Source organism: Pecten maximus, chromosome 11 (genome assembly GCF_902652985.1).
Source record: "Pecten maximus chromosome 11, xPecMax1.1, whole genome shotgun sequence".
NCBI lineage: Eukaryota > Metazoa > Mollusca > Bivalvia > Pectinida > Pectinidae > Pecten > Pecten maximus.
Genome location: NC_047025.1, coordinates 34,231,952 through 34,247,418, shown reverse-complemented (window position 1 = coordinate 34,247,418; position 15,467 = coordinate 34,231,952). Strand labels below are relative to the sequence as shown.

At 37.6% G+C, this 15,467-nt stretch overlaps 1 protein-coding gene across 1 annotated transcript; it reads left to right on the top strand.

Annotated features, from left to right (window-relative positions):
• The first annotated feature begins 492 nt into the window (after positions 1 to 492).
• Positions 493 to 14,672, top strand: LOC117338568 (prolyl 4-hydroxylase subunit alpha-2-like). Its single transcript, XM_033899926.1, has 13 exons — positions 493 to 671; positions 1,459 to 1,625; positions 3,164 to 3,468; positions 4,018 to 4,069; positions 4,275 to 4,417; positions 4,788 to 4,952; positions 5,710 to 5,855; positions 6,259 to 6,355; positions 12,145 to 12,198; positions 12,800 to 12,868; positions 13,010 to 13,078; positions 13,964 to 14,061; positions 14,539 to 14,672. Exons 1-13 carry the CDS (start codon positions 493 to 495, stop codon positions 14,558 to 14,560), a joined length of 1,566 nt encoding a protein of 521 aa, XP_033755817.1. The 3' UTR covers positions 14,561 to 14,672.
• The last annotated feature ends 795 nt before the right edge of the window (positions 14,673 to 15,467 follow it).

Sequence of the window (15,467 nt, the reverse complement as noted above, 5' to 3'; positions counted from 1 at the left end):
GGACAAATACAGGTTACACCTCTTTCCCATAATGAGAATTACAGATGCATGGTGATGACGACGGAAGAACTACATATAACAACAAACATCAAACCCGTCTGACTTCATATCGCATAAGGAAAAAGAAAATATTCTCAAATGATATCATGGTGTCGACAATACAACTTTCTCTTGTTTTTTTTTATTATTATTCTGCATCTCTCAAAGACTTGTGTTGTTATTTTTTAATCAGTGGAATCAGCAGTAATTGTATTTATGAAGTAGCTAACTAGAAAAAAAGCAGTGGAATCAGATACGAATATTAAATCTAAGTTTCCACCCTGTCAATGACCGAATGTATTCCTCCATCAAACCTAGCTTTCTTTAGTATTCCGATGTAAGAGTTCAACAAGTAACCACACACTTACGTCTAGCCTCGGGTAATGTATAGAATTCATACTGTATCATATAAACGTAATCACCTGTAGTGTTTGTGGACCACCAAAAACTGACATGGAACTAATCTGGTATAGTGTATTTTTACTATGGACACTTGTGGGGGCGGACGTGTCCACTTCAGGCTACAAACTGACCGTCGTATGTCTGAAGGAAGGACAACTTTTGGAGGTGCTTGACCGATACGTCTCGACCACGCTGGGCAACAGCTCAAACGTTGATGAATCTATACAAAGGTATGACGTAGATTTACATTTACTGATGTTCGGTCGCTGTTACCATTGCCAAACCAACACCGTATCGATATTGAGGTCGAGCGGGCGGGAGAAACAATTTCTATACGAAATAGCCTAACTTTAGATGACTGGAATGGGTTAAGCCTCTGTCTAGAATTCACGTACCCTTATTGGTTGATACAGGCCAAGTGATATCACCCGATCTCCTACCTGAACAGTGACACCATGTATACGTCAAAAGTAATCATTTCTTTAATAAATATGGATTTCAACAGTGATACATGTGTACAGTAAATTAGATTACAAAGTTGAACTGGACTATGATTTTTTGATATTATGAGCTAAACTGGTCCTATTTCAATGTCTGTCCATTCACGTAACCGCGAAGATGATAGTACACTCCGGTGTTTTTTTGTTTTTTTTTTAATTATTTGTTTCGTAATAGCTCCATAGAATAAAAATACGTTGTTTCAAATAGTATTAATACAACTATGTATCATGAAACAACGAGTCCAAATTTATACTCAAACTTGAATGAACTCTTGCTTCGATTTTATATAGAAAACCACTGCAAATTACACGCATTACTATCTGATATGAGGTAATTAGTTTGTTAATTAGTATTGTGTAATTCTCGTGCATTGAATAATTACAAAACAGAACGTTTGACATATGACATATAAATACATTGTATATACTGTATGTGCCATTCGCTTCGGAATGGAAGCCATCATCCCCTTGTATTAAATCACATGTCCGACTAAATATCGTTTTTGTTTGTGGTAAGCTTTCTCGGAAAGGTGAAGGAAGAGAGGTCTAAAATTAAAGATATCAATGAATGGATTGGTCATCCTATAAATGCCTACCACCTGGTTAAGCGAACAGCAAAAGACTGGCGGTCAGTCCAACAGAGTATCAATTGTAGTACTTGTGTACCTACCATCGCATCAGAAGGTGAGTCCATTTATTTGGCAGTCTTGTAAAATGACGTCATCCGACGACAATTAAAAGTTGACGTTGTTTAGTTATATTTGTTTACGAGCTACGCACAAGTTACTCAAGCTCAACTCTCTATATACATACATATATGTATGTTATGTCTGTACTACCGTAATGCTGATTTAAATTATGGAAGTTTTTTTACACCAGCTAGGCCTACATTGTATGTACATTGTAACATTGTTGCAGTGTTTTACCTATTTTGCTGTAAATAATACAAAACTGTATCTTTTATATGATATTTTTGCTGCATTTCTACGACAGTTCATGTTACTAATCGAACATGTTTTGTGGTAGAGGGCGAGTTGAGTACGGCTACTACACAAACTGGATTGTATATTAAGCAGATTTTATTGATTACACGTGTTTGTCTTTCAGTCAGATGTTTGTTAAATCAGATCATGGTCATAATTTTAAGTCTTGCCATTAACTTAATACTGGATTCATAATTCGGAGTTTTAATAGAGGTTAAAGTTCTTAATCGTACATTGCCTTGAAGGTCTGCACTCTTGGCTCAACTTTTAGTATACATATGTGTTTTCATTGGACATCCATGAGTACGTTGTTGGTTATAACTATAGGAGCACTAACATGTATACATTGATATATTAAGTCTCTTCAACAGTGTTTGATCACTGAATAAAATAATGGCCTGTGACATTCACAATCACATGCGATTATCGCGAATTGAAGTAAAATAAAACGCCCCCATAAACATGACACTCTTTTTACTTGTAGGTATTACATAAATGCAAAAGAAAACTGTTATTAGTTTATTAATTTGTCAGTGAAAGTCAAAGGAATGAAAATACTATAAAATTTCACTCCTTGAATAATAACCTTAAAAGAAAATGGTATGTGGAAAATGCTCTCCATTGAACAGAATTAATTTTTCTGCATTTGAAGGCTTCCTATTGCCAATACCATATCAGCGACTGATAGACTGTAACGTATTATGATTATCACAATAACGTTACAACATTAACAATTATTGTATTTGGCACCACAATATCCCATTGCCTCAATTAGTATCCAGGCTGCATCGATGGACGTATAGATGCAGTCAAGATCACACCGCGTGATTGTTACGTCATTTTGATCAACGTCATGGAAATGCCCTGCTATGCTGGCGCTATGTTGATCATCGTCACGGCAAGGCTTTGTCCTTTTGTGTCAGATTGTTTGCAAAACAATCAGAGAAAGGAATTTGATTTAAAGATGCTATTCTTTCAAATGAAGATACCAGGGAATAGATGAAAATCAAGAATGTATTGACTCAAGAAAGACAAATTTTAAGATAGGTAAATGCAAATATAACAATTAAACGCTTGTTAGATTGTATTTATTGACAATATAAATGCAAGTTTAATTGTTAAATAAATCATATCGTTAAATTTCAAAATTGCAGATATACACCCGAACAAAGCATTGTAGTCCTTTTTATCATTTCTCTTTCAACTATGTTTCAACCAAAGTAAACGAATTATTTTTAGAATTTCATTCGTCATGGAAACAGATAATAGAAGAAGAAGATATTTGGACTAGCAGCGAAGATATCGTCATTGCTCTACAAGGTCTAGCAAGACTGATTGAAATGTATGACTTGGAATTTACTGCTCTGATGTCTGGAACCATCTTAAACATAAGCTCATCTCCACTAACAAATGATGATGCTATCAACATAGCAACACATCTAGAGAAAGAACCAAAGATTACCTGGATTAAGGCCCTTTTAGATACGGAAGGTATCACAGAAAAAGAGGCTTTACTGTACGACCTGGCTATGACCTATCACATGGTAAGAGAACAGGTATATCCCATATGCTATACTTGATGGTTATGATAATAAGACAGTTGGTAAGGACATCGTGGTAATGTGGATGTAAGAGTAGATGGTAATGACAAAACTCGTGGCAGAGACTGACTGCAGAGATATAATTTGACTGCAGAGGCATATTTTGACTGTAGAGGTATACTTTGAAAGTAAAGGTATACTTTGACTGAAGAGGTATATGCTTTGACTGTAGAGGGACTATCTAATGTTTAAATATTGAAAACTTCATGGAAGAAAACCCACACGAGTCATTGTTAATAAGAATACCAAGCGACGAAATCAAGAAATTTCAGGCACGATGGTTAATCTAAAATGCATCCCAAAATAATTCACTACCTAATCTTAAGCATTTAGACGTACGAACTTCAAAGTTCCTTTTGATTTATTTTTTCCGCCTACCAAGAAAAAATTACAGCTGAATATGACGAGACGATAGTAAAATTGTTCAGTCCAATTATAATAGACTAGTAACTGATAGATTAGATAATCAAGTATTCAAACCATCTTCAACAGGTCGGAAAGTCACGGACAGCACTTGATATCTTAACAGATTTACAGAAGATAAGTAAGTATATATAAGTACATGTTTTTATTTATTTGTGATATTCGTGTTATAAGCATTCTATTTACGAGAGACACCGACGTCTGAGACAGGAGCGGTTATAAACGACCCTGACATTCACTACTATTTCACACATCAATATAGGAAAATTTAACTCGTCCTAATTGCACCCAAATATTGACAAAATCAAATGTACTCTATCATAAAGGTAACAGAAGTATGACAGGAATGATTAAGATCGTCAAACAGGCGGCCGAGAAGCCTGAGGATATTGAACCGCACAAGGGGCTGCTAACTAGAAATGAAGATCTGAACATCGCCTACAAGAAGCTGTGTCAGGGAAAAGTGCAGGTAAAATGATATGAATATTTTTATCATATGTACATTGCAAGTGTAACTTTAATATACTATTTTATCTGTTTGTAACATGGCTATTTTCTAATAACATGTTCCAATCTTCATAACTAATGTCATTGGATATTGATAATAATTTATACCACGAAAGGTAATACAATGTAATAGTTGTTAAGTTTAGGCATATTCATAAGACCTACTTGTCGTATTCCTGGATACACATAGATGTTTTTTATTCGATTGTTTTTTTTGAAAGAAATGATTCATAAAAATGTATTTTTGTACTCTATCATAGATAATTCGCACTCTACAGAGTTAAATGTTGCTGAACTCCAGAATTCTCTAGGATAAAACTTTGTCGTTTCAGAAAACAAAAGCTGCTTCGGTTCTTCGTTGTTACAACAAAGCAACACGCATCCCCTACTACACAGGTAAAGAGGAAGTATTGAACGCCGTGCCAAGAATATCCCAATTCCATGATACCATATCAGATGAAGAAATTTTGCAGATTCTGGATGCTAGCAAAGAACAAGTTAGTGCTGTATTTTGGTAAATTTTTGCAAATCAATCATAACACAAGATAAAATATGCATTACAGATATTGCCTATCATTATCGTCGGTACAACACATTGTTACCACGGGATAATTATGGGTTTTCGAGCATTGAGGAAAAGAAATTTCCTACCCTGTACATGTGTATTTACACGATTATCCGTTGAGATTTCATTTTCATGCATACTTCAAAAGATGAGAAATATAACATATGGAAAAGGCCACTGACTCCTCTGATGTGATAATACTTTAAAACTGTCCACAAGACGTCAAAGCATTGTTTCCATTACGTCATCAATTGTTGTGTATTTGTAGTCTTTGTTTGTTAGTGACCAAAGTAAACAGCTGAGTGGAATATGTTTATTTCTAAGTGTGTTAGTACAATAATCAAACCACGGCCTGTTCTGTGGATATATCTAAACTGCAGTTAAAGATTGTGGTTAGCAAGGGTTCGACAATGTCCTTTGCCATTCCGCTCATTCACGCGGGTTAAGATTTCTCTGTCGACCAATTACAGACCCAGTCATAAACAAGCTTGGTCTAAACTTATATTTTGCTGCATGCCTTACAGAAAGTAACTTCTGAAAGAAAAATCAAAGGAAATGTTTTGTGATGATTTTGTCGACCTATTACTGATCTCGTGTTAAAGTCTCATTGACGTTTCTTAAGGTCAACTAAATATAGTTTATCGAAACAGCAAATATCATCAAAGACGATTTCAGGAAACTGATATCAGTGTAACTGCTTTATATCCAATATTACAATAATAATAATTCGTTTGTCATTCCTCTTTCTAAATTCATGTTTACAGTTAACACCAGCTGTTGTTGTCAAACGGTCTGGTCTATCCAAAGCGGAATATCGAACTAGGAGCGGTGAAACGTAAGTAGCTTTTGACTCGCCGATTTGTGTAGAAAAAAGAGTGAAACGTTTTGTTATGTAGCCAACATTATAACAATCCTCCTACATGTCGATTCCCACTTGACTTAATTCTGATGAAACAACTGTAACATCTCCGCGGATTTCAACTGAATATGTGTGAAATCTAATATAATTTCTCTTGCTAGAATCTTAGAGACTTAGAGAAGGGGCCGCATATGAGAAAATTAGATAACAAATAGCTCTAAAACCTAAGTCAATGGGACAACCTTGGTGGGTTTCCAGCCAAATATGAAAATTTTTAAAACTTTGTTTTGAAGGATTTCATAAAATATTCTGCGCGGTATACGGTTTTTGTACAGTGATATTATTAAATACCTGTAATATGTTAATTTATTTGGAATAGGTCCTGGATACACCCAGCCGAGAAAATTTCCATTAAACTTGAAAAAAGAATTGAACTATTAACAGGACTTGACCGATTAACGGCTGAATACTTCGAGGTAATAACCATATAACAACAAGCATTGACGACCAGTAGTAATGGCGGTATGAAGGTACCGGTATTATCAATGATTATCACATCCGACTTCAGGCTCCGGCTTTAAAACACGGTATTCATAATGTTGTATTAGGTTGTGTTTGCCGTGTGTTCAATTGATCAGCCTATTCATGTGTACATTAAAACTATTTGATAAACACGGATCACGGATTGAACATTAGGACCAATCTGTTAAACGGTGTGATATTTTTTCTTTGCACTGATGATGGGAATGTGTCACGAAGCTATACAATCAAGGACACATACAAGTGTAATGCTCTTGCCAAATGTAAATGTAACACATCTTATCGTCCCATGTTATTGAATCTTATCTAAGATTAACTCTGACACCGTCCCGTCTTACCTAAGTTTTACTCTGACATCGTAAAATCTTACCTAAGTGTTACTCTGACACCGTCCCATCTTACCTAAGTGTTACTCTGACATCGTCCCGTCTTACAAAAGAGTTACTCTGACATCGTCCCATCTTACCTAAGTAGTACTCTGACATCGTCCCATCTTACCTAAGTGTTACTCTGACATCGTCCCGTCTTACCTAAGTGTTACTCTGACATTGTCCCATCTTACCTACGAGTTACTCTGACATCGTCCAGTCTTACCTAAGTGTTACTCTGACATCGTCCCATCTTACCTATGTGTTACTCTGACACCGTCCCATCTTACCTAAGTGTTACCCTGATATCGTCCCGTCTTACCTACGTGTTACTCTGACATCGTCCCATCTTACCTAAGTGTTATTCTGACATCGTCCCGTCTTACTTAAGAGTTACTCTGACATCGTCCCATCTTACCTAAGTGTTACTCTGACATCGTCCCGTCTTACCTAAGAGTTACTCTGACATCGTCCCGTCTTACCTAAGTGTTACTCTGACATCGTCCCGTCTTACCTAAGTGTTACTCTGACATCGTCCCATCTTACCTAATAAGAGTTACTCTGACATCGTCCCACCTTACCTAAGTGTTACTCTGACATCGTCCCGTCTTACCAAAGAGTTACTCTGACACCGTCCCATCTTACCTTAGAGTTACTCTGACACCGTCCCATCTTACCTTAGAGTTACTCTGACATCGTCCCACCTTACCTAAGTGTTACTCTGACATCGTCCCATCTTACCTAAGTGTTACTCTGACATCGTCCCATCTTACCTTAGAGTTACTCTGACATTGTCCCGTCTTACCTAAGAGTTACTCTGACACCGTCCCATCTTACCTTAGAGTTACTCTGACATCGTCCCATCTTACCTACGTCTTACCCTGACATCGTCCCGTCTTACCTACGTGTTACCCTGACATCGTCCCATCTTACCTAAGAGTTACTCTGACATCGTCCCGTCTTACCTACGTGTTACCCTGACATCGTCCCGTCTTACCTACGTGTTACCCTGACATCGTCCCACCTTACCTAAGTGTTACTCTGACATCGTCCCATCTTACCTAAGAGTTACTCTGACATCGTCCCATCTTACCTAAGTGTTACTCTGACATCGTCCCATCTTACCTAAGTGTTACTCTGACATTGTCCCATCTTACCTAAGTGTTACTCTGACATCGTCCCGTCTTACCTAAGTGTTACTCTGACATTGTCCCACCTTACCTAAGTGTTACTCTGACATCGTCCCATCTTACCTAAGTGTTACTCTGACATCGTCCCATCTTACCTATGTGTTACTCTAACATCGTCCCATCTTACCTATGTGTTACTCTAACATCGTCCCACCTTACCTAATTGTTACTCTGACATCGTCCCATCTTACCTATGTGTTACTCTAACATCGTCCCATCTTACCTATGTGTTACTCTAACATCGTCCCATCTTACCTAAGAGTTTCTCTGACATTGTCCCGTCTTACTTAAGAGTTACTCTGACATCGTCCCGTCTGACCTAAGTGTAACTCTGACATCGTCCCATCTTACTTAAGAGTTACTCTGACATCGTCCCGTCTTACCTAAGCGTTACTCTGACATTGTCCCACCTTACCTACGAGTTACTCTGACATCGTCCCGTCTTACCTAAGAGTTACTCTGACATCGTCCCATCTTACCTAAGTGTTACTCTGACATCGTCCCGTCTTACCTAAGAGTTACTCTGACATCGTCCCATCTTACCTAAGTGTTACTCTGACATCGTCCCATCTTACCTAAGAGTTACTCTGACACCGTCCCATCTTACCTAAGTGTTACTCTAACATCGTCCCATCTTACCTATGTGTTACTCTAACATCGTCCCATCTTACCTATGTGTTACACTAACATCGTCCCATCTTACCTATGTGTTACTCTAACATCGTCCCACCTTACCTAATTGTTACTCTGACATCGTCCCATCTTACCTATGTGTTACTCTAACATCGTCCCGTCTTACCTAAGTGTTACTCTGACATCGTCCCATCTTACCTAAGTGTTACTCTGACATCGTCCCATCTTACCTAAGTGTTACTCTGACATCGTCCCATCTTACCTAAGTGTTACTCTGACATCGTCCCATCTTACCTAAGAGTTACTCTGACATCGTCCCATCTTACCTAAGTGTTACTCTGACATCGTCCCATCTTACCTAAGTGTTACTCTGACATCGTCCCATCTTACCTAAGTGTTACTCTGACATCGTCCCATCTTACCTAAGTGTTACTCTGACATCGTCCCATCTTACCTAAGTGTTACTCTGACATCGTCCCATCTTACCTAAGTTTACTCTGACATCGTCCCACCTTACCTAAGAGTTACTCTGACATCGTCCCATCTTACCCTTAGTGTTACTCTAACATCGTCCCACCTTACCTAAGTGTTACTCTGGCATCGTCCCATCTTACCCTTGTGTTACTCTAACATCGTCCCACCTTACCTAATTGTTACTCTGACATCGTCCCTATCTTACCTAAGTGTTACTCTGACATCGTCCTATCTTACCTAAGAGTTACTCTAACATCGTCCCACCTTACCTAAGTGTTACTCTGACATCGTCCCGTCTTACCTAAGAGTTACTCTGACACCGTCCCATCTTACCTTAGAGTTACTCTGACACCGTCCCATCTTACCTTAGAGTTACTCTGACATCGTCCCACCTTACCTAAGTGTTACTCTGACATCGTCCCATCTTACCTAAGTGTTACTCTGACATCGTCCCATCTTACCTTAGAGTTACTCTGACATTGTCCCGTCTTACCTAAGAGTTACTCTGACACCGTCCCATCTTACCTTAGAGTTACTCTGACATCGTCCCATCTTACCTACGTCTTACCCTGACATCGTCCCGTCTTACCTACGTGTTACCCTGACATCGTCCCATCTTACCTAAGAGTTACTCTGACATCGTCCCGTCTTACCTACGTGTTACCCTGACATCGTCCCGTCTTACCTACGTGTTACCCTGACATCGTCCCACCTTACCTAAGTGTTACTCTGACATCGTCCCATCTTACCTAAGAGTTACTCTGACATCGTCCCATCTTACCTAAGTGTTACTCTGACATCGTCCCATCTTACCTAAGTGTTACTCTGACATCGTCCCATCTTACCTAAGTGTTACTCTGACATCGTCCCGTCTTACCTAAGTGTTACTCTGACATCGTCCCACCTTACCTAAGTGTTACTCTGACATCGTCCCATCTTACCTAAGTGTTACTCTGACATCGTCCCATCTTACCTATGTGTTACTCTAACATCGTCCCATCTTACCTATGTGTTACTCTAACATCGTCCCACCTTACCTAATTGTTACTCTGACATCGTCCCATCTTACCTATGTGTTACTCTAACATCGTCCCATCTTACCTAAGTGTTACTCTGACATCGTCCCATCTTACCTAAGAGTTTCTCTGACATTGTCCCGTCTTACCTAAGAGTTACTCTGACATCGTCCCGTCTTACCTAAGTGTAACTCTGACATCGTCCCATCTTACTTAAGAGTTACTCTGACATCGTCCCGTCTTACCTAAGCGTTACTCTGACATTGTCCCACCTTACCTACGAGTTACTCTGACATTGTCCCGTCTTACCTAAGAGTTACTCTGACATCGTCCCATCTTACCTAAGTGTTACTCTGACATCGTCCCGTCTTACCTAAGAGTTACTCTGACATCGTCCCATCTTACCTAAGTGTTACTCTGACATCGTCCCATCTTACCTAAGAGTTACTCTGACACCGTGCCATCTTACCTAAGTGTTACTCTAACATCGTCCCATCTTACCTATGTGTTACTCTAACATCGTCCCATCTTACCTATGTGTTACACTAACATCGTCCCATCTTACCTATGTGTTACTCTAACATCGTCCCACCTTACCTAATTGTTACTCTGACATCGTCCCATCTTACCTATGTGTTACTCTAACATCGTCCCGTCTTACCTTAGTGTTACTCTAACATCGTCCCATCTTACCTAAGTGTTACTCTGACATCGTCCCATCTTACCTAAGTGTTACTCTGACATCGTCCCATCTTACCTAAGTGTTACTCTGACATCGTCCCATCTTACCTAAGAGTTACTCTGACATCGTCCCATCTTACCTTTGTGTTACTCTAACATCGTCCCATCTTACCTAAGTGTTACTCTGACATCGTCCCATCTTACCTAAGTGTTACTCTGACATCGTCCCATCTTACCTAAGTGTTACTCTGACATCGTCCCATCTTACCTAAGTGTTACTCTGACATCGTCCCATCTTACCTAAGTTTTACTCTGACATCGTCCCACCTTACCTAAGAGTTACTCTGACATCGTCCCATCTTACCCTTGTGTTACTCTAACATCGTCCCACCTTACCTAAGTGTTACTCTGGCATCGTCCCATCTTACCCTTGTGTTACTCTAACATCGTCCCACCTTACCTAATTGTTACTCTGACATCGTCCTATCTTACCTAAGTGTTACTCTGACATCGTCCTATCTTACCTAAGAGTTACTCTAACATCGTCCCACCTTACCTTTGTGTTACTCTGACATCGTCCCATCTTACCTAAGTTTTACGCTGACATCGTCTCACCTTATCTAATTGTTACTCTGACATCGTCCTATCTTACCTAAGAGTTACTCTAACATCGTCCCACCTTACCTAATTGTTACTCTGACATCGTCCCATCTTACCTAAGTTTTACTCTGACATCGTCCCACCTTACCTAAGTGTTACTCTGACATCGTCCCGTCTGACCTAAGAGTTACTCTGACATCGTCCCACATTACCTAATTGTTACTCTGACATTTATATTGTATCATCGTACATAGTACATACTTTGTGGTCACATTACATTTCGTGTAACTTTGTATGATTTCACTAATGCATTGAAGAAACAATATAATTTGTGACATTTTTCTCATATCCAAATGTCCACTTAATTCTGAAGAAGAAGAAAGTCCCATTGCTATCATTACTTTGGGCCAATTCATAATCAATGGACATCTCTTTTTGGAGACCAATACGAAAACGTAAACAAAATGGTTTTCCTTTTTTGTAAATATCCTTGGTCTGTTAGAGTTACATCGCGAATCACACCTCGATGCAGAGTTTTACAGTTAGCACAACAGTTGTTTATGAACTAAACAACATCTGATGTTGTAATAGGAATTTCAACTATTTCTGAGTTAGATTTTGTACTTGTCACAATTAGGTTGTTTTGACAAATAATTGCAATACTTTATTTTGTAATCATGATGGTCCGCTTTTTTGACCAGACCATTCCCTATCTGGTACACGAGCGTGTTTTCTATAAAAGCGTTACTATCTATTTTAACAGATAGTGAACTATGGACTCGGCGGACATTATCTGCGTCACTATGATGCACTGGATGTGAGTATGTTTAGTTTTGTTTTACAGCTATATGTTTCGTTTTGAAAGTAAAGAATTATAATAGTGTTTTTGTTTTGATATGTTTTCTAGCTTATAGTTTCTGACAAATCTTCGGTTAGAATAAATGCCATCATTACTACAAGGAACTCCCCCAAAAAGTTTCTACGCAATAATATAACCGTATGGATGTGTAGGACACACAATATTGTATTTTATATATCGAGTACAATAGATGTATTAGTGTTTGCCGTTTAAGCTCTAGTCGGTAGACGTAGACATTTTCGAATGAATCGCTGCTAGATTTCTGATATGTACATTAGTTGACATATTGGTGGCTAGTCATTATGTGTATACATCGATAATAACATATAATGGGTTACTTATCCACAACTGGAGACAATGCCACACAAGTATAATTAGCTAGATATTGTTGTCCATACCCAATGCACTGTATCTGAAATGTAAGTCAAATGAAGCAAATTCTTAATCTCATGTAAATTATTTTAAATTTGGATATCTTGTGCGTATGACAAGCTTTCTGTTTATATGATTGTGTTAGTGAATATGTTTTTAAAGGTATTCTCTTACTCTAATTTTACAGTTACAAAACATGAAGAACCTGAATAGGGATTATACTTACCGGAACAGAATAGCTACATGGATGTTTTATGTAAGTTGTACTGGTCTTCATTCTCTAAACCGGCATTGACAATGAAATAACTAAAAACTAGTTGATGTCGTTAATAAAAAAATAAATATTACTACTTGATGTTAGTACTATAACATGGTATACGTTCAATATTTTGTTTAGCTCAGCAGTGTAGAAGCAGGAGGTGCCACGGTATTTCCTTTACTTAACGTGAAGATTCCTCCAATTAAGGTGAGTACAAGAAACAATTGACATTTAACGTTTATAAACATATCGAATAATGGGGGGAGTGGTCGGGGAAAGGAATCGATACAAGAAAATGTGTTATGACACTATTATGTCAAAATGAGAAACATCAACATAATAAACTACTCCCAGACCTTTGGGTTTATTTTGTTTAACGTCCTATTAAAAGCCAGGGTCATTTAAGGACGTGCCAGGTTTGCAGGTGGAGGAAAGCCGGAGTACACGGTTAGTACCTGGCAACTGCTCCACGTAGGTTTCGAATTCGCAACCCGGAGGTGGAGGGCTAATGATAAAGTGGCGGGACACCTAAATCACTTGGCCACCGCTGCCCCTTCCCAGACCTTATGATTTGACCTACTTTATCCATTTTCGTCTATTTCATGTAGTTTTATATATATTTCGGAGTTGAGCAGTCTGTAATATCTAAATATGAAAGTGCATTCTCAGAATCTAACGTTAGATACTCGTCACAGCCGTTATTGCATATTTGCTAATCAGAATTCCCTCAGAAGTCACCCATTATCATACTGAATGTTAATATACGACATCAAGTATTCCCTGGTTTTCATGAGAAATTGACACATATTGATAAATAATTTGAAGAGCAGAAAATGCAAAAAAAAAAAAAAAAAAACACAAACAAACAAACAAACAAAAACAAACAAACCGTTCCGGTTGCTCATTTTTGTTTCACTATAAACCACCAAAGATGACATTTTACTCAATGGGCATGTTCTTTTTCACAGCATAATATTCTATTGAATGTAAATTACTTTTATCACTTAAGAATAATTTACAATTCCACACAGGCGGCAATAGCTGGTACATGCAATTGTTATAGTGGTGATAAAAATGCGATTTAAATTTCAGAATTCTGCCGTTTTTTGGTATAACCTTCTGCCTAGCGGTGAACGTGATGATCGGTCTCAACACGCTTCATGTCCCCGTACTTATGGGGTCCAAATGGGGTAAGTGTCTGGATTATTGCATCTATTTTAACCCGATAATAGAAAAAAAAAGATAAACCCTAGATCAATATCTTTCATTTGTAGCTAACACATCAAGCATTCGGAACGTAATTACCGTTATCGCTTATTAACACTTGGAAATTTAATTTACCAATTCTACAAATATCAGCAAGCAATCCCTTATATTTAACATTATTTCATCATGGTTTTACTGTATTTATTTCATGATAGATAAGATGTTTACAATATCTATATGCTTTATCTTACAGGTAGGTAAGGTAACTGGGATATGAGCAAGGGAATACTATAACAACTTCAATACAATGGATAAGATTGTATTCATATTTTGTTCCATAAACATATCTCCTCGTATTTGATTCGTACTGTTCGGCAATTTATCACTATAACATAACTATGTATACACGCGTTATATTTTATCACCATATCATAACCATGTACACGCGTTATATTTTCTAGTTACTACGAAGTGGATACTTGAATACGGCCAAGAATTCCAGAGACCGTGTAAATTAAATCCTCTAGCTGAGCATTCATGATATTCCATCAGGACCTAAGTCTCAATTTGCATTCTGTGTATATTTCCAGTGAATAAAGACCACAATTTATTATCTTGTCCCGGTGTTTTTCTAATTCGTCAAAGGTACACAATAATTTATCTTTTGGCATTCGTTCTCATCATCTGTTAATTGAAATGTCTCCATTTTAAGGTAAAAAAGCCAGGTAATCTAAAAGTTCTTTATACAATAATGACGTACGGAAATATTGATCATCATATATCAGTAGAATCGTTGGAATCTATAGTTTCCAAGTGAATTAATTTTTGTATATAGAATTGTTGTAGCTTTTTAGTTTATATCTTAAAAATTAATTCTTCTTACATTAAACATGGATTTTTTTGCAATGTTTCGTACTATGTGTTTGATATTGTCAAAAATATCATGAACATTTGAGAAATAATCATTTTCTTTATGCGATAAGAAGTCAGACTTGATCGTTCTTATTTCAAGTGGTCCGGTTGTCATCAGATTAAAAATGTAATTTAACCTGTATTGAAGTTAGATTTTCATGTTGGATATGTCATCGATTATTCGTTGATATGCCTAGTGGCTCCGTTATCACCAGGATAAAGATGCGACTTCCTTTGGATTTGACCTAGATTTACATGTAGCATATGTCATCTAAGAAAACAAAGGAAGACGCTGACCCTTCCGGAACACATTGTCGTATTATATTTGTACTTTTTCATGAGTTTCCATGTAGATCTTAATTTTATTCATACTTTGCCTTCGTTTGTCGATATTATGTAAGAATGACCGGAAATAGCTATTGGGAATCAGAATTAGATATTGTATGAATGTCGATTAAGGTATCTTACATTCAGCATG

Excerpts from the sequence above, each read along its gene's own strand:
- LOC117338568 (XM_033899926.1), top strand. The coding sequence starts at position 493 with ATGGAACTAATCTGGTATAGTGTATTTTTACTATGGACACTTGTGGGG. Across the intron at positions 1,626-3,163 it reads ACCTACCATCGCATCAGAAG|AATTTCATTCGTCATGGAAA; the intron begins GTGAGTCCATTT and ends AATTATTTTTAG. Across the intron at positions 12,869-13,009 it reads TAGCTACATGGATGTTTTAT|CTCAGCAGTGTAGAAGCAGG; the intron begins GTAAGTTGTACT and ends TATTTTGTTTAG.